This window comes from Triplophysa rosa, linkage group LG6, assembly GCF_024868665.1.
Source record: "Triplophysa rosa linkage group LG6, Trosa_1v2, whole genome shotgun sequence".
Lineage (NCBI taxonomy): Eukaryota > Metazoa > Chordata > Actinopteri > Cypriniformes > Nemacheilidae > Triplophysa > Triplophysa rosa.
The window spans coordinates 11,142,855-11,163,086 of record NC_079895.1 but is presented as its reverse complement, the minus strand read 5'-3'; the positions used below and the strand labels follow the sequence as shown (position 1 = coordinate 11,163,086).

Below are 20,232 nucleotides of genomic sequence, written 5' to 3'. Positions count from 1 at the left end.
TCCTTATACAGATGCCAGTAAGAAAAAGGACTGTTTTAGACACTTCTCTTGTAACAGTTAGTTATCACGGCATACAGTGTACGGTGTTCGTATCTTCAGATGTTATTATAACTATAGTACACCACGCAGTTCTTGAAATAAAGACTTTGCGAGTTAATATGGTTGAACACTTACATTAGCGCAACGAGTTTATAGCTAACGTTAGGTAAACAAACAGTAACAACCCCAAAAATAACGGTAACGTTAGCTAAACACAGACATGAGATAACGTCACACAAATTTAATTTTAAGTAAAGACAAAAATAAAGAGTCACACTTACAGGTTGTGATTCGGTGGAGCTTACAGGTCCAAATAAAGTTGGTATTGCAACATCTTTTAAGGAAAGACGTTTAATGTATCCTGCAGTAAAGGCGCCAAGATTGATGAAGCAATCTTCGGTAAAATGACGCGCGCAAAGTAAAACGTTCGGTTTATACTCCTTTGGTGTTGTTTGAAAAATAAATAGTAACCATTTTTTCCTCAGAAGTTCTTCCTTTGGTAGTGAAAATAAGACTGATTTAGTTTCACTACATAGAACACAGCTTCTCTTAGACATGATGCACACATCACGAACGAGCTAGTACAGTGTTTGGGGAGGAGAGAGTTAAGTTTTCGCAGTCAGTCCTAGGCGGGGATTATTTCTAGTGACGTAGATACATTGTGGTTAAAGATTCGGACAGGTCATGACTTGTTCGCGTGATTCAGAGTCGATTACCTTTTTTATAAGCGAATAACTGTTATTCGTTCACCTTCGGATTTACAACTTGGCAGATTGCTTACGTTCAAACACGGCAAAATTAAACACTTCATGAAATGTATTTTTTATGATCTCGAGGAATGTACTCTTTAATAAACACAGATACTGACTAATTAAAAAATATATAATAATGAATTCCCAAATGAAAAACATGGGATAAGTGTCTTAACAAAACACTTATATTAAAGTTCTAAAAAAAATGTGATGAAATGAAAACTAATAAGTTATATAAAGCATTAAATTTATTCAATCAAACAGAAAAGTTGAAAATTTTAATATAAGCCTTTTTTATAAGACTTTTTAGCCCATAAGTAACCAGTCTAACTAAATGAGCAAAGCTCATTCACACCCTACGTTCTCTTGTAGTTCACTGAGCTTTGAACGATTCACTGATCTCTTACATTCTGTGTAAACGAATTTGTTCAAAGGAGTCATTTGTTTGCGAGTCTTTCTGATCGCAATGTGCGTTCATACTGGCGAACTCGCTGTGTACAGAATAACGCTGATTCAACGAGCCAACTTCACAGCTAAAAACATTATAATGATGTACAGCAAGTTAATTTAGGAAATCTTTTCAAGAAATTCAAGAAAATGTAAATTGAACGTAAAACTCCTGAACAGCTGTGAAACACAGCTAATACAGCTCCTAATATAGCTCTTTTACTGAACTCTTCAGCGTCTCACTGCTGGTAACGAAACAGCGCCTCCATTGTTTCGTAACTGCAGTTATAAATGACAATCTGTTTAATAATGCACACAGTGTTTTTTGTGAAGACACTCGACATATTTTTGACGAGAGTCTAAGGCGGCACGAAATTTGATTGAGGCGGCCGCCTCCAATTTCTTTATGCAGGAAAAACCCTGATCTGGGATTACTATATACAAAGTGTGCCCTCTCTCCGTGTTTTTTGTGGTTAACGACCTTTCATGCATTTAAATGTGACCAAATTTCTGTACTAGTGTGTACAGTATGGATCGTTAGCACTGTACTGACGTTATTATATTATGTGTTTATGTGCCCATCGATCTGCGCAGCGGAGTCAAACAACCTTTCTACATTCGAACTGGCCCTCTCCTACCAAGCACACAGCGCTCTTTGTTTGACAGATGTTTTGGTCGTCAGTCATTATAACTGTTGTCGGTGTTCATGGAGAGATATTCACCGGCACATTAGCCTATCATTGCTCGTGGCCGGGAGAGTGCTGCGTCTGGCGGGAGAGAGAGGCGCTGCTGCTGTAGGAGCAGCGGTGGAGTTTGTGTGGGGAAAAAGCAGAGACTTTGGCAACAATCTTTTGTAAATCGTCTTTTTTCCTCTCCGCTGGTGTAGCTGCCTTTCTTTGTTGTTTTATTTCCCTACGACTTTTTGCAGCTAATGTACCACACAATGACACTCTCGCTGTGGGAAGTTCTACTAATTCCGCCGCTGCATTAACTTTCTCTAGCTGGTGTCGAACTCGTCTCGTGCATATACGGTGCTAATGGAATGGTCCACTCTAATCTATAATGGGGGGAGTGCCTTTGTACAGATGTAATAACGTAAAACGTTAACAGGGATATCCCGACTATTTTGTTGATTACTTGGGGCTCTACGTGGCTGCTGACATGGCTTATTGGTTAAGTCCACCCCTTCCTTTTGGAGGCCCCTGGTAGCTCGGGGCCCCAGGCGATTGCCTACCTTTGCCTAATGGTAAGTCCGCCCCTGACCGTCTTGCAGAGTTCAGCTTCAACCCTAATGAAATACACCTGCCTGTTATTTTTCTAGTAATCCAGAAGATCTTGATTAGCTGCTTCAGGTGTGTTTGATTAGTTTTGGAGCTGAACTCTGGTTTTGGCTAGAAGGGATACAGCTACCTCCACCGGGCATGCGCACTTCAATGACGCATAATTTTTGTCACGCTGACAACAGTTAATTACATTTTTTTTTATTGTAAGGTTAAATTTAGGGTTGGGGTAGGTGTAGGCATTACCTAATGTAATTTTTTGGCGAAATTTTGCATCACTTCCGGCCGTAGCTGTATCCCTTCTAGTCACAACCCTGAACTCTACAGAGGTGCGTTTCCCAAAAGCATCGTTAGCCAACTACGGTCGCAAGTTCCGTCGTTCCAACATAGTTCAATGATTTAAGTGTTTACCAAAACCAGCGTTCCAACGATCAATCGTAAGCATCATCGTAAAGTTACGTGGTTGGAACTACAGTTCTAGAGCTGTGGTTAGAAGAATCGTTCCTTATTATTGTGACATGTAGACTTACATGCATCAAGCTTTTGATAAAAGCAACATGCAGTGCATTCTACAGTATATACATCATTCTAAGTATATACAAATTCAATTTTACATCGTTTAGTTTGTCAAGAAAATAGAAGCGCTGTTTTTTGAAAAGTGCAAATGTGCATGCCCTGGGTGCTCTAGGACCCTAGGGAATCCCTGGGCGGAGTTACGTAGGAGTAAACTTATGAATGAGTTAAGTAGCGTGAAATAAAACAATAGAGAGCAAAAATACGATAACAAAAATAGTTTTCAGATGCAGTGTATATTATTTACAGCAATAATATGACATCGATCTAAACGGATTAATTCGAAGACGGTATTACTCCCCCACCTATGTGACGTCATCAACTATGTTGTTGAACCAACGTGGTTCAAACAACAGATGTGCGACAAAGTTACTATGTTTTCGGGAAACAGTGGTGAGTAACTAGTTAGTTTCTCAAACGATGCATCGTACTACGGTGGTTAAGCAGCGAGTTATGTCGTTGTTCGGGAAACGCACCCCAGGACGGTACATCTCCAGGAGCAGGATTGGGCACCCCTGTGCTATATTCACAAAATTGATACATTCATTTTATTGGTTTAATTTATTGTAAAAATCAGATTTGTATTTGGAATTTTTTTTGTTTTGTTGTTTTTTTCTAGTTGAATTTTACATTTCAGTATTACAATTTCCTTTGTATCACTCAATATTACAATTTTCTTGACCAAAAAAGGGGAAACAAATAGGGTTTCACTAGACCTTACCATACTGTATATTTTCATTCCTAATTTAAATTACTGTTCAGTCTGAATTAAATTGAATAACAACACATTTTGAAAATTGCAAACGTGAGGATTGCTTCTGTCATCAAATTTTTCCACTGAAGGGAAAGAAGGGACAGGAAATTTCTTGCATGTTCCTAAAGATACGAATTTGCCTGAGCTGTCAATGCTGATTGATGTGAGAGTGTTGTGTAACTCAAACATAAAACACAATGAAATGCAATACAAACATTATTTACCTGGTTTTATTGATAAGGACAAATGGATCAAAGCCTTCAATACCTTTGATCTTCATAGACATACAGTATAGAGAATCTGCTGTTTGGAGCTACTGTAAACATGGTAGCTATAGACAGAAAACAACCGGTTCCCAAATCTTCCCTAATATGCTTGTTCTATAGCACTTATCTCCTGCAATGCAGCTGCTTTGTAAAAAAAAAATGGAAAAAAGCTAGGGGTGCAGTCAGTACATCCCCAGCACTGCCCACTACGGGCACGGATACAAGCGTAGGTGGGGATGGATAATTATTTTCCAACCAAAACAAACCAAATGGGGACAAGTGAGAGTTTAAGCCTCTCTGAATGGATGGGTGGGTATATATATTATATTAAAATGCTCCTATTGACAGATTGAGATTCGCGATGGAGATGGGAGGCAAAAGCCGCCTGCTAAGCGTATTGTAATGACACACGAAATTGTGAGCACTTACAGCTCCTTGCAATCCAAAACCCTTTGACCTCTAGCTTGGTATTTCCTTCAAAAAATTTCAGCCCTACTCTCCAACAAAGTATCATTAACATTAAAATATAGATTTTTCATCATAATCAGAATAGGGTCAACCCTCAAGCAGATGTCACTTCTTCCAGAGCCAACTTGACCCCTTTCAATTTCTGCTCTTCCAGTGTTGTTTAACACCCTGTGGAGCATTTTTGCACCACTGAGGTTGTTAAGGGTGACATTCGGAAGTCATTTGTACCTCTGGTTATGAATTCAAATGCCACATTTTGCATATAGCAAAGTATGTGCTTGGAACAAACAGCAGATGATTTAAAAGAGTGCTCTACATGTGCACCTCACTGTTTCTTGCTGTCTGGGATATTCACTCACTATACCACTGTCTAGATTAGCAAGATCACATCCATCATTCGATTTCATTACAGCCCATGGAATGTATATGATAAATTAATGAAGCTGAGTAATTCATAAATTAACACTGCAATTAAAAAATTATAATTGCAAAGTTATTTTCCATACAACAACAACAACTATTTATAAAGACCATTTGTAGCAGAGTTCCATGTAGTATGACTCCTCTCTAAACTGCCTGAAGCTGTATTCTAAGCTTCAGTGAGGAAAAGACTTCGATGAACATCACTGCAAATCATCTTGCATGTGTCCTAAACAAATGTGACATGGCAATTTGAATGCGCAGAAAAGAGAATGATTTTGGAAAGCTGCAGCGCAGGGAAAATTATGAGTCAATAACTTCATGGGCCCTATTTTCACGATCTAAGCGCATGGTTTAAAGCGCACTGCGCATGTGCACTCAGGGTGTGTCCGAATCCACTTTTGCTAATTTAATTTTTCCCGATTCTCTTAATGAGTAATGGGTATTTGTTGGGCGTAACGTGCAGTAAACCAATCAGAGTCTCATCTCTCATTCCCTTTAAGAGCCAGTTGCGCTCGCCCCATGGCTAATTCGCTACTTACCAGGGGCGGACTTACCCATTAGGCAAAGGTAGACATTCGCCTGGGGCCCCGAGCTACCAGGGGCCTCCAAAAGGAAGGGGTAGACTTAACCAATAAGCCATGTCACTAGCCACTTAGAGCCCCAAGTAATCATCAAAATAGTCGGGATATCCCTGTTAACGTTTTACGTTATTACATCTGTACGAAGCAACTCCCATCCATTATAGATTGGAGTGGACCATTCCATTAGCACCGTATATGCGCGAGACGAGTTCGACACTACTAAAGTTAATGCAGCGGCGGAATTAGTAGAACTGCCCATAGCGAGAGTGTCACTGTGTGGTACATTAGCTGCAAAACGAAGTTAAAGTCGCAGGGCATAAAACAACAAAGAAACGCAGCTACACCAGCGGAGAGGAAAAAAGATTATTTGTTAAAGATTGTTGCCAAAGTCTCTGCTTTTTCCCCACACAAACTCCACCGCTGCTCCTACAGCAGCAGCGCCTCTCTCTCCTGCCAGACACAGCACTCTCCCGGCTACGAACAATGATAATGTGCCGGTGAGTATCTCTCCATGAACACCGACGTCAGTTAACGTCATGATAACGTCAGTTATCACTTACCCTGTTTTCGGATTACCCCATTGGATTATATTATTTTGTGGATTACCTTTTGTTCCAGTTCTCAGTTTTGGTTATTAAACTCTTTTACCTTCACTCACCACCTGTGGCATCGTCCTTCATCCGTGAACTGTTACATTAGCAACAGCCTGCTACAATGCCTCTGATTAACAACTTCAAAGGCGATTTTCTCAATATTTTAATTTTTTTGCACCCTCACATTCCAGAGTTTTAAATAGTTGTATCTCTGCCATATTACCTAACAAACCATACATCAATGGAAAGCTTATTTATTCAGCTTTCAGATGATGTTTAAATCTCAATTTCGAAAAATTGACCCTTATGACTGGTTTTGTTGTCCAGGGTCACATTTCAGAGCAATACATAAACAGCAGTTTATGCCAAAAGATTGAAAACAATATCTAATATTTATGTAATAAATGAATAAGTTTTAGCTAAATCACACAACCTTAAGATCCATAAGATATTGCTTGACTCACATACTGTGATGTGTCCACTGGTGCCACATCCACTGCATTAGTGAAGTTATTCATGAGCACAGCATCGTACTCCTGCAGCCCAGCTCTGGTGTGCACCACATGATCCTTTACAAAGATGCTGACAGCACGCAGCATGAAGGAAACAAACAGATGCATGTGAATGTAGTTCCTGGTGCAGTGGAGACGCCTAAAGACACAAAAACACAAGATGTGATAAAACAGAGAATGTTGAATCAAACAAATGCTAGATTTTAGGAATAATGTGTTTCTCTGAAAATGAGAAACAGAAGAATGTTGTAATTGAATACTGTGGATAACCTGTATCTAAACGTAATGCCACCATGTTGAAACATTTAACATTTTTGTACTTTGCACTCGCAAACTTAACTAACAGTGTTTAATGGTGTAAGTACATTTATATACTATACTTCTATTATTTAAATATAAACGTTTCTCTACAACAGCTGTCTGTGGTGCATTCTCTTCACAGGGGACACACACAGGACATATGCAAAAGCAATACACCCTACAGCCATCTGTTTTCAGAGGACCCTAAAGTGTGTAAGTAAAGGCTTTCTACATATAGCACCATTTAAAAATTTGCTTTATGAATTTGGAAAACTAAAGCAAGCTGCAGTGAGCATGAAAATTCTAATGCGATATTCTGGCTTCTTTCTATAGTACATCCCAAATGAAATAAAAATGACGGTTTCGTGTCTGTCTATGTTTATTAGATTTGAGGCCATCCATCTGCTAGCATACATCCAAACAAGATTCCCTTTCAGCAGATATACACAATTAAAATTTATAGCCCCTAATTGCTTCTCGGAATGGGAATACAGACAAAAAATATTGATGCACTCATACTGCACTCACTCATTTTGTCCAGTACAATCCTCTCAAGAATGAGAATGTCCATCATCCTACTACCACCGACAGCCGCAGAAAAAATTTACTTCCGCAAAGTGGCTTAACCTGTCAAGGTAGTCGGTTCACTAGTACTTTGGAATAGAACTACAGAAAAAGCTTTTCCCCCAAGAAACAATAAGAATACAAAGTTTCAAAGCTTTGGTAGTCTAAAGTACAATTTTTGAGAGTAGCCTTGACTCTTATAGTCAAACAAAAAGGAATCTGCCACTTATGTCTGATTTAATGCGAAATTTCACCTCGGGATTGTGTCAGCCGACGATGTTGTTAACCTACCACTGCATCTGACAGCTTACTCAATGTGTGTAAAAAAGCCTTTTTCCTAAAATATTTTACTGTATAAAATAAAGAGTGTGGTTGTCTTTAATCCCTGGCCATTATTTATTTAACTCAAACATTAATTGCTTCTATATATTTAAACAACTTTTACACCTTATAATAACATCATTTCATTTAGCATTTTGTATTTAAAAACAATATATTAATTTGTGCATTTTGTACATTATTTTAAAAAGGGCAGATGTTTTCTTATTTACTATTTCAAAGGTGTATTGTTTCACAGTTACAAAATAGCATTAAAGTCTATATACACAGATATCATGTATATATTTTTCTCCTTGTTGCACCCTCAAGATTTGTGCATGAGACCTGAAGGATCTGAAATGTTTCAATGATGCGAAATGTTACACTTCTACGTTTTAGGACCATTTATGCACTTTTTTATGAATGCACATATACAGTATGTTGTGCAGAAGAATCAGGGTTATATCTGCAATACAAAGAGTTCATGAACTGCCATTTCATTTCAAGAGTATAATTTTTGGGCTTACGCAATAAATAAAGTGTGCAACATCTTTAATTAATGTGTACAGGATCCTTCTTCCTTTCAATGCATTAATGTGGTGGATTATAAGCAGCAATAGCTGTCAGACAAACTAAACAAAAAAAATCGACTAGGGGTATCTGATGTGAATAGGTCCAGAAGACCTGTTTTTATTTAACATCTTGTTCTCACTTAAAGCCTTGGAACGCGTAGCATTATTTGATGTGTTGATGTTATTTCAACTGAAAAATGCAGAGTGTATGATCGCGCAAATGATCACCTCTGTGCTGTCATGTCTCTGAGCAGGAGGACACTGGAGGACACCGGAGGACACCGGAGGACACTCACATGCAACCGCTCGCGTGACACTAACACGAAATTAAGACTTCAGTGTTAATGGTTACACTACACTGTCTGAATCTTCCCCCATCTAGTGCATATTATGTGTCATTCACCATGTAAGACATAATAAATGTGCGAGCAAGTGGCTGATATGAGGCACGCTTCAGCAGCTCTCATTATGAAGGGGGCGGGACTCTTTGGATTCTAAAGCGGATTTGATTGGACAAGAACTTTGACGAGAGGCTGAAGTGTAGCGTGATTTCTAGATTTTTTTGAGCGCACGTGCCAGTTTTGAAGGCTTATCTTCTAAATGGGAATTTTGTCAGCGCGTAGGAGCATATCAGTTTATTGACGTCCTTAAGGCTATAACCTATTTTTAATAAAAGGAAAAAACTTTCATTTTGACTTCACTGGGGCTTTAAGTTTTGTAAATACATTATTTTGAAGCGATATGTGCAGAATATTGGGCTATTCAAAGTATTAAAATTTTTCTGTAAAACCTTTTTCTGTCGATTAATGATTTTAACACACACACATGCTGTTACTCACCTGAAGTATCCAATTATAAAGATGGCCACGAGAAGAGAGCTAAAGGAAACTGCATAGCCCACTGTGTACATGACATGCAGTCGCTCAAAAAAGACTTGCTGAGGGGACAAAGAGCAGGAAAAACCTGTCAGGCAACCTAAGAAGCTTCTATCTACTTCCAGTGAAATCAACTGACAGCTGTGATGTCCTGTAGCTTACTCTCTTTTTGTTAGGCTCTGGGGATTTGATGCATTCTGTGTAGTTGACCCAGGTCTTGTTAAAGCTCTCTGCCAGCACCCAGGAACTATTAGAGTCACACCTCCTGTAGGCGTGGCCTGTGTGATTGACACTGACTTTAGTGAAGGGCTATGTTTATGGATAAAACACACAAAGAGCTTGACTCAGAAAAAAGAAACGTTGCAAACCTGAATGGTTAAAGTCATAGATATATCTGGGGCAGGGGGTCTTGGTGAGAGTTCCAGGAAATCCTTGTGGCCAACATATCAAACCATCCCATTCTGGAGGGCACGCACCAACTGAGAGTAGAAAAATATCACAGCAATGCAGTGAGAGTTCATAAATAGACAAAATACAGCAATTTCAGATAATACCAAGCATCATCTGGCAACATGAAAGTCCCTCGTAAATCACTTTCTGAACATTAGTTGATAAATATTAGTTGATAAATATGCAAGAAAAAAAGTTACGTTACGTTACGTTTCGTTTCGTTCGTTCGTTTCGTTTCATTTCATTTCATTTCATTTAAAAAATCATTGCAGGCAAGTTATTACATTTTTATTAAAGATAATAAAGACAAACAATTCCAAGAACGCGTATTAAACTAAATAAAATGGGTTTAATATTGATTTAACATTGACTTTAATATAACACAGCCCATCTACCCCTATAAAAAATTAGCTCAAAAACCAACAGTACACATTTACACATTTAAAGTGCAAAATAAATGGAACTATGCAAACACTTCTAGTGTATCTTGGGTCCAATCCATCCAAGAGTACATTATTACCTTGATCTTTCCCATGTAGGCATAACCTTAAACCCTATGACGGTGTTAAGATAAAAGAGAGAAAGGAGTGAGCCAAATTAATCTTTCTGAGTTGAGTGGTCATTATAAGGCCATTACACTATGAGTCACGTCCAATATAGCTTGCCACATTTTTTCCATGAGGATATCTTCTCTCTTCCTTCATGTGTGATAAGTTTGTAACAGTATAATGCAAATGTACAAACGGCGAAGAGAGTGCCAATTTAAGGTCTTAAAATGTATTAAGATTATCTATGTTTTATCTATGATTATTTATGTTTTGGTTTATTACTCTTATTCCTCTTCATTTATGTAAGTGAGCTGACTCATTCATCCACTGTGACAACCAGATTTTGGCAGCAGTGATAATGTTCCACATTAATGTAATATTTGGGTGGCAAGGTTAAAGTGGTAAAGAGGCAAACAAAAAAAAAACACTCAATTGCAATCTGTTCCTACCTGCAGGGTCGTCCATGGACACCTTCTGTAGACACTGCAGCTTCACATCCAATAGCATATGTACCTGTTCCTCAGCTGTAATCTCTCCATCTTCACCTGCCTGTCAAAAAAACATTGTTGAATTTCTATATCAACTTGTGCACTACTGTATTTCCCAATCACATGAAGCCATTTGACAACTTTGTGTGAGAAACTTGAAAGAAATTCAAAGGGATAATTCACCAAAAATGTTATTGCAAACCTGTTCTACACATTGTTTTCTGCAACACAACATTTTAAAGAAAAGAAGTTTGTACCGGTACTAAAAACTACTTACTTTTATACTTAAAGCTCACACAAAGCTATTGTATTGCTTCAGAAGACTTAGAAGAATAACACACAGTTCACAGTTGCTACTTTTATAGTGCTTTTTTGTCACTTTGGCAACTTGACAGTGATGATCCCCATTTACTTTTATTGTATGACCCAGAGCAACAACATGCTCTGTAAACATGAAAGAAAGTAGGGGTGAGTGAAGTCCTGCGATTCAGTCCTCTAGCGATTCTTATCGATTCACAGATTTCCAAAAATCGATTTTCTAGTTAAAATAACAATTGGTGATGTTGTCGGAACAAAAAAGGTGGAACTTTTTTCGAGAGCGGTGCGGCACCCAGACAGTCGAGAGACCACACACCTTAAGCTCAGCAACAGCGATGGCGGGGCTAAAAGAATACAATCCGTCCCATTTTTAGCAAGGGCAAGTATTTGGAAATACTTCGGATTTTATCAACTCTATGGTAAGAAGGAGCTTGACAAGACGTATGCAATATGCAAGCTTTGTAAAGCGAAGGTGAAGTAATTTGAGAACACTAAACGTAAAGACTCACATCGAATGCCATCATTCCAGCAAATTGGAATAAAATCTAACCTCTTCACTGGCGCAGCCCTTTTTGAGCCTACAGGTGAAAACCCACTGTTGGCACTAAAATCGCTGTAACTCATGAATTATTTTTTGAAAGAAGAAAATTAGCAGATTATTGCTAAAAAAAAGAAATCACAAAAAAATTTAAGTGATTTTGCTATGTTCATTGTAATAGAAAACTATAAAAGCTTTGTTTTTCTTTTATAAAAAATTACATTTAAAATAATTACGGATCAGCCCCAAAATTTCATAAGTCGAAGTCTCAAGGATCACCAATTGTTGTATCAAGTTTGGTCTTTGGAGTTTTTTAGCTCCAATATTGCAAAAATCCACTAGGGGGCCATACGCTTTCCATTGGTTTTAACACTTGATCTGAATTTTTTTACTTTTCCAAGTAACAGACACAATGAAAAAATACACAAGCACAGAAACAAAATAAAAACAATAAATTTGTATGAAACTATACTGTGAGAAGGGAAAGGACATTCATTTTTTTAAGCCCACACAAAGAAACAATTACTCTTCCTACACACATTATTCTATAAAACGGTGATGAAATATGTTTTCTAGAGACTTTCCAACGATATAATGTTTGTCACAATAAGATAAGAATTCACATGCAAAATCTTTAAGTAAATCAGCTGTCCCGGATACGGGACGGCACCAGTTAAGGGGCTAAACATATATCACATCTAATTTTGAGAAAGAATCGTTATTTAAAAAATTAGTTTTTGAATCAAATCGTGACCCCAAGAATCGATATGAATCGAATCGTGAGGTACCAAAAGATTCCCACCCCTAAAAGAAAGCCATATAAGCTTCAGCGAAATGAGGGAGAGTAAATCATAACAGAATTATCACCACAAAAAACTTTATTCTCTTTCGGATTGAAAAGAAAAGTAATTTATGTAAGAGTTAAACTGTGGTTTTCAACGGGCTGATGGTGACTTTCTTTTTCTGTGTCTCATTTCTGATTGATTATTGGGTCTGTGCCGGAGTGTGAAGTCTTGAACTTCTAAATACCCTGAGGAGATGAAAGACATTTGAAGATTCACTCCTTGGAACTATGAAAAGTTTTTAATGAATGCATATCATAAGGGCATTGAAGCTGTGATTTCTGCTTGATAGAAACTGCATTAATTAAAGTTAATTCATTAATAAATTTATTAATTTTCTCAGTCAAACAGAGTAAAGAAATAGTGACTGAAAAATTGTGCATTGTTCAAGAGGATGGAACAACACAATATTATATAACCCACTACGAAAAACAACTTGTGTGTAAGATGAATGGACATGCATCATATTAATCTCTTGCCTCGGTATTCTTTGAATAAAAGAAATTAGAATGGATCATGTCTGGATTGATGCTGTATTTAATTGGATGGACGTACAGTCTGTTCAATGGGTTATACTGTACTTTCATAATGTAATTGAAAATACAACCCATTCAACAACACTGTACTTTTACCCCCGGCTTAATTTTATTCATGTCAAATTCTATGCAAATTCTAATTCTATACCCTGACTACGCTCTTCGGAAATGCGGCACAGTAAAAAAAGTCAATAATTATTTAACACATCCGCATTTAACACATTACAGGTTAATATATTGGCAAAAAAAACGGTACACTTAGCCGTAAATTCTTGGTTGATTCACTGGTATATGTCATTTCTTACTAATAGAGTTAGTTCAAAGAGTTAAAGTGAATAAAACTATGTCATCTGAAATAATAACAATAACATGTGGGAGTACCTTAGAGTTGTGTCAGTTCCGCCATACTTTTCACCTTGTATACGGATGACTGTCGAAATGATGTTGAACATCAATGTTTTGAAATATTCTGATGACACTGTGTTTATATCAGTGTTGAATGATTCAGACAGTCCTGGGTTACATCAACAAGGGGTGTCTAAATTGGTGCACTGGTGCGAGAATAATAAGCTTTATATCAATAGTAAAACTGAAGAAATCATTTTTGGTTCTATGTCTGCTACTCACCCATTGCCAGTTGTTATTCATAAGGAAAAAATCTAACAGGTTCAGGTCTAATGATAGACCATCAATTATCTTGGAAAGATCACATTGATACTCTTTGTAACAGAACAAAGCAGAGAATCTACATTCTTCGACGTCTTAAGTCCTTCTGCTATTTTAGGTCTGTGATTATGAGTATATTGCAGTATTGTAATTCTGGTATAAAAGTTTATCTGTTACTTTAAAAACAAAATTGTTTAATCAAATAAAGATCTCCTCAAGGATTGTGGGTCAGTCTGTAGAGAAGTTATATGATTCAGCATATCGTAACAACTTGATAAGGCTGGCAAATAACATAGTCTCTAATTCTAAGGAATTAAGGAATTTGAATTATTACCATCAAGTAGAAAGAACAGAGTTCCAAGGTTCTACAAACTGAGGTTTAAACACCCGTTTGTATACCAAGCAATATTAGAGTCGAACAAGATATCCAATTAAAAATCAAGGGTTTAAGATATGCGATGGAAAATTGGTGTTTATTTTGTGTATGTCAGATGTTTATGTTTAGTGCAAATATGTCTGACAATAAAGTATTATATCATATCATATCAATTCTAAAAATAGCATATTCATACAACATGTTCTAACCAGTCAAAATCATTTAAAGTCACCATTAAATCAAAATTGAAGTTTTGTGGCTTTCAAAATGTGTTAGTTTAATAAATTTTTTAATAAATTGTGTTAGTCTTAGGGTTACGCAATACGCATAAGCGATTGTACTTTGAAAAAATGACAAAATTTATATTTAAAAGCATGTGTGCACAAAAAAAATGTTCTGTAGAATCTTACATTTAGACCTAATTTGCTCATTCAATTATATTTGGTGAAGGTCATATAATTGAGTGGGTTCTGATGACTGTAAAGATCTACAGATGTTGAATATTTAGGAAGTCTTGTTTTATAAGTATTCCAGTTTCTGGGGACTTTACGCATACAGCCTTGTGACAGAAATTATGAGATAAAGAGAAAATGTGACCTGAAAAGATTTTTTACCACTGGACATTTTCATTTATATACATTTGTGTTAAAGAACACATGCAACTTAACCTATCTTCCTGTCTATGCAAAATGTTTTACTTAGAGAAGCTACTACTACTTTATGTATCACATAAACATAACTGAAATACAAAACCATCTCTACAACTTCTTACAGCAGGGTTCTTTTTTAAAATATTTTATTTCTTTAACTATTATCACCCATGATAGTTATGCAAGACTGATGGGCGGCTTTTCCCCAGTTCAAATCTTAATTACAGTCCTCAGCTCCACAAACATAACCAAGCTGGCTCAGAGACTACTGAATGGCACAGTCTTGTCTGCCTCCCGGTGTTTTCCTCTGCCTGTTTCTCCTGTGTTCCCCCCTGGACTACATCACGCTCCACGTTCCCTCACCAGTCCCTCATCAGCAATCCCCGCACCTGTCAGCGATCCCCTCATCATCAAACTATGGGTGCTTCTCAAATGCCTCCTCGTTTCCTGGCTCCTCCGTCCTCCATCCTATGACCCGGAACCTGATCGTGCTCAGCCATCTTTAAGGATCTCAATTCTCTAATTGCACCGGGAGGAGGCAAGGATCGAGGAGAGAGGGGGCTTTCTGAGGAGTCATGAGCGAGGATACGCAGGCGTTTCCTTTGCGGAAGTGTTTTATTGACTAAATGTGACGCACATATAAATTCTCCTCCCCCTGCACATTGTCACATCTTTAGATCATATTTAAACACTCATAAATGTGATAATTAAGCATTATATTATTGTAAATGTAGACCTATTTCAGACAATATAGGTAATATTCACATAGTTAATATAATTTCATATTTATAAATAACATATATTTGACACATTTCATATACATTTCTGACCAATTTAGTTTTTTTTTACTTTATTACTTAATTTTTTTATACCTAATTTTTTTTAACACTTTTAACTTTATTTTATCGTAGGATTATATAATTTGCCTAAAGTATGTATTTAACTTTATTTTTATCATTTCAATGTGCAATGTGTACAGTCATCATTAACTGACGGCGCTTTGAAATGACGCTAAAGAGAGCGAAGATGTGCCATTTCACTTGTTTTAATTCCTCCGCCCTCGTGTCTTTTCGTTGCTCCCTTCCTTCGCATCCTGAAGGGGTGGAGCTAAGACACGAGGAATGGAAGCGAGGATGCACAAATAAGAATTGAGAAGCACTCTATATATATATATACACTCACCCTGTGTCTTTTTTCTTTGTCCATTCTCGTCGCCATTTTTATACGTCCATGTATTTCTCCTGTGTTTATGCATTGTGTATATTAAAGTTGTGTTATTGGAAACTAACTCGTCTGTGGTCCGTGGCAGCCCGTGACACTGACATGCTTGTGCATTTAAAAATATCTGTCGCAGATTTCAAAGAAGTGTGAATGTGAAATGAACGGAAAAGTTCTATGCACTAGAGAAAAATGCTTAAGTAAAGAGGCTTTAAAAAAGAATGCCATAAATATATAAGTTCAGATGCAAAACCCTCCAAGTGTGTCTGGCATGTTTTCTTGTAGACAAGCATTTTTTATCAGTCTCTTATGTAATTTCGGTAATTTCACTTTAATGGCAATGTAAAGGTTATTAGTCAGTACTTAAAATGCCTTATTCGTCACTTTAGTCATTTCATTGGTATTTCACAAATTTGACTGTCTTTAGCTGCAAACCCTTTTTGGCAAAAACCTCCATTTCTAAAAAAAATCGACATCTTTGAACAAGACAGAGTAAACAAAATGAAACAAAAGTAAATAAAAGTTACAAAATCACTAAAGATGCAACTAAAAACATTGCAAATAGTGAAAGTCAGAATATAAAAATTATGAAACTGAAGCACACATTAGGGGATTAAGTGGATTTGAAGCGAAGGTATTTGATGAACATATAATAGATGATTAAATGTGTAGTATGAAAAAATACTTCCATAAATAGCGGAGTTTCCAAGTTGAGGCTTGGACTCAGAAGCAGTATTCCTTACGTCTTAATTTAACAAGTGGAAACATTGTGCCACCGATGACTCATTTTCTGGCATATTTCACCACCGGTATGTTTCTGACATTATTTTGTAAAGCTCTGTAAAGTACATGTACAAAGTATTATATTATGATTATTTTGGTTATTTAATGATTATATTATATCACACCACCAAAATGTTCATTTTAAATGGCAACTGATTTTGGCTGTTTGATTTCTTTTTCTGTGACTATAACACAGAACTGTATTTATGTACACCTCTGATTCAGCTGTTGGTTCAACACACATAATAAAGCACACTGCATGTGCAAATAATGAATTCAATTGTTTACAAAAGAAGATTTGTTGAAATATACGTATGTGTGAAACTGTGTGAAAGCATTCTGTGAATATATATTTCCATTTATCATATATCTGCATGGGTAGTGCATTTAAAAACTCTCTTTCAAACCAAACTGAGAGTGATAAGCTTCCCACGGCTTGTTGCTAGGACATCATGATCCTGTTCAAATGTAAAAAACTCAGAGGCAACAAATCACACATTCTCATTAGAGCAGAGTTAAAGCACATTTGAACCTTACATAACAAAGCGTTACGTTTTTATTACCTTATGAGCTATTTCTATTTACATAGAACACGGGGACCCTTGCATGGAATTTGCCATGTTGTTTCTTCAGTAGCCCTAAACGGAAAAACTGCTATACAGAGCACGCTTCGTAAATACGTTATCTTCTTTGACTAAGAAGCGTAAACTCACCACTAGACGCAGCTAAATTTCATAGACTGGAACTTTAAATGCTAAAATCTGACAGACAGCCTGTCTGAAATAGAGTATAGAGCACTTTTCCACCATCGCGCTCCAACCGTTCTAAGCAAGGTCTTAGTTATGTTTCCGCCCTGCAGTGGAGAATTAAACCATTTACGTACCGGCTGGCATGGATCGGCACGGAGTGGAACGATTAAGCAATGAGAACAATTCGGCACGATGGTGGAAAAGCGCTCTTAGTGACATGTCTCCAAAGTCACAGCATGTGTGATCAGTAGACTTTCAGAAATAAAGGTTTTAAAAAGAGTTAATCACAGCAATGCCAATAAAGAACCATTCTTTTGTCACCAAAGAACCTTTTTATTGAAGGTTCTTAAAAGAATAATTTCTTTCTTTATAGTCTGTGTAACTGCTTTCCACTACAAAGAAGATTTTGTGCAACAGAAGTTTTCTGTGGATGTAAAAGGTTCTTTTTTGAAACACATATTGTGACAAAGAACCCCTTAGGAGCTTTTTGGTTGCGTGTAACAAATTGTTTTCAGGTTAACAGCTGTCTTTAACAACATATTTATTTAGCCTAATTAAAATTACATGGGCAAAAGTGTTACTGAATATTAGCATGTAGGCAACGACTACACAGACACACCGACTTTCAAGAAACCTTTTCCACCCACCAGGCAAAAACATACAACTTTCTTCTCCTTTTCACACACACAACACATGGCACATTTTCAGATTTGTTTACAAAACCTTTCACAGTGTATAATTTTCACACAATGAGCATATTTACAGGTATGTATGTATTAAAGACTTCACATGTGGTAAAAAATGCTATTTGTTGGTGACAGCTATCAGGACAACACCTGAGTAATGCAGTAGATGCAAAGCCCTAACACTAAAGCTGCTTGTTTTAGACACTCAACAAGGTCATTTATTCCCATGCCCATTTGGTGTCATACAGTCACAGTATAATTGACATAACAATGACATAGCAATGTTGAGTAATGTCTCAACAGCATTACTATAGCTGAAACGTTTAAATGGTGATCATTCATGCATATTCAAACAGTATAGCAACTAGTATGAAGTGCAATCAGGATTTTTAGTATTGAAGCATTGTGAGGGCTGTAAAACACCAAAAAGTCCATAACAGAGGCAAACAGAAGTGTCAATTTAAAAACGTGCACTTCTGTTTTCAAACCAAGTGGATTTTAATGCAACTTAAAAAGAGCTCACATAAGTTACATGTTTGACCATATGTAGTATACATCACTATACTTGTACATTTCATAAAGTATCGCCCTCCACGGATAATTCGCTTTAAATTATGTCATCACCTTCCACAAGTTAGACCCACTGGAGCACAAAATAAGTTTTCATCAGCATGAACAGCTGTTTCCCCCATATATCGATTTTGAACACTGACTCTAAAGTTAAGCTGCATTTTTGCTGGGTTTATAAAAACTGAGGATTTCAGTACAAAGTCAATTTTAATTCTGGTTTCCCTAACAAGCATGTTGTGTGCTGGCTTTAAACACCTATTAGTGAATGAACACGATAAAACCACACTAGCATATTCAGACAAGTCAACTCGTGAAGGTAAATTTGATCAAAAATTCATAAGTGCATGAGAAACTGAAGTGTTCATAAACATCACATCGCAGGTTATTGTGTATTTTAAATTTTATAAAATTCATTATAATCAACTATACAATCTGTGTTAGCTAAATAAAGCGTTTTGAGTTTTTTATTTATTATTTTATAGACTAGGCCTACAGTAATACGACGATTAATGGCAGGTACCACTTAAAAAGTGTGCCTTCTCCTGGGCAACAACGGTAAAAATGTCACAACTTTTTATGTAACAAAGGTGTTTAGCTGAAACGGAACTGAATTGAAGTAAAATGTGTTAAAACTAGCCCTGCGTTCCCTAGTTTATCTGTAGCATAAAACGTTTAGTCATGTCTTGGTCAGCCAGCACTGCAACTTGCATAGATCACACTTAATAATAAGCATAGTACCTTACCTGAGCATCAACTAACGTCCAAAACAAAATCACTTTCCACAGAAGACTATGTCTCATGTTTGTTTTTGGTCAAGACAGCATTCAAGTACTCTTCTTTCAAGACTTTGCGCAACTCCTCGCATCCTCCAGTGACCGTGATCTACTCATATCAGGAGTTAAAAACATCTCTCCGAAATTCGCTTCAATGTTCTACTGAAAGCAATGAATTACCCTTTACAGCGCTCTTCTGTCAACTTATCTAAAGAAATTCTTGCGTTCACGTCAAAGAAACAAGTTAGCGTAAGAGCAACTTCAAACTGTACTCCATAAAGAGATTCCCGTGAGCAGCTGTGCTCAAGCACTCAGTGGGAGTGAGACACGTATTGAGAGGTACACGGTCGTTGCGTCACATTCAGCGTGTCTCTCGTGGGCGGATTGATCCGGAAATGTTACTTCTGATTCAGACGATTTTTGCCCAGTCCGATTCCTACAACAGTTTTATACGTTTTAAAATACGTGATTGTATTATGGTTACTCGTGGAAATGTTTGCATATAGCATGATCCCCGAAGTAAAAAAGAGTATGCAGGTTGTGTGGTATAGGGACTATTTCTCCTTCCGCTCTCCTCACGCGCAGACATGCCGATGCTGTCACAAGCAGCCCTCGCTCACAGCACGCTTAGTTTATTCACATGCTGGAAGCGAATAGAGAGAAGACGAAGCGTTCATTTTACTCTACTAAATAACGACGCATTACATTAAATATACTAATTATT

The 20,232-nt window shown here is 37.1% G+C and overlaps 1 protein-coding gene across 1 annotated transcript in view; it reads right to left on the bottom strand.

Annotated features, from left to right (window-relative positions):
* pth2ra (parathyroid hormone 2 receptor a) overlaps positions 1-19,823 on the bottom strand; it is a 77,776-nt gene extending 57,953 nt beyond the window's left edge. The window contains exons 1-6 of the mRNA XM_057335882.1: positions 19,479-19,823; positions 10,765-10,864; positions 9,686-9,796; positions 9,480-9,595; positions 9,282-9,379; positions 6,641-6,827 (exon numbers count right to left, since the gene is read on the bottom strand). Of these exons, the coding sequence (XP_057191865.1) occupies positions 6,641-6,827; positions 9,282-9,379; positions 9,480-9,595; positions 9,686-9,796; positions 10,765-10,864; positions 19,479-19,535 (669 nt within the window). The 5' untranslated portion in view covers positions 19,536-19,823. The remainder of the gene's footprint in view (positions 1-6,640; positions 6,828-9,281; positions 9,380-9,479; positions 9,596-9,685; positions 9,797-10,764; positions 10,865-19,478) is intronic.
* Between the last annotated feature and the right edge of the window lie 409 nt (positions 19,824-20,232).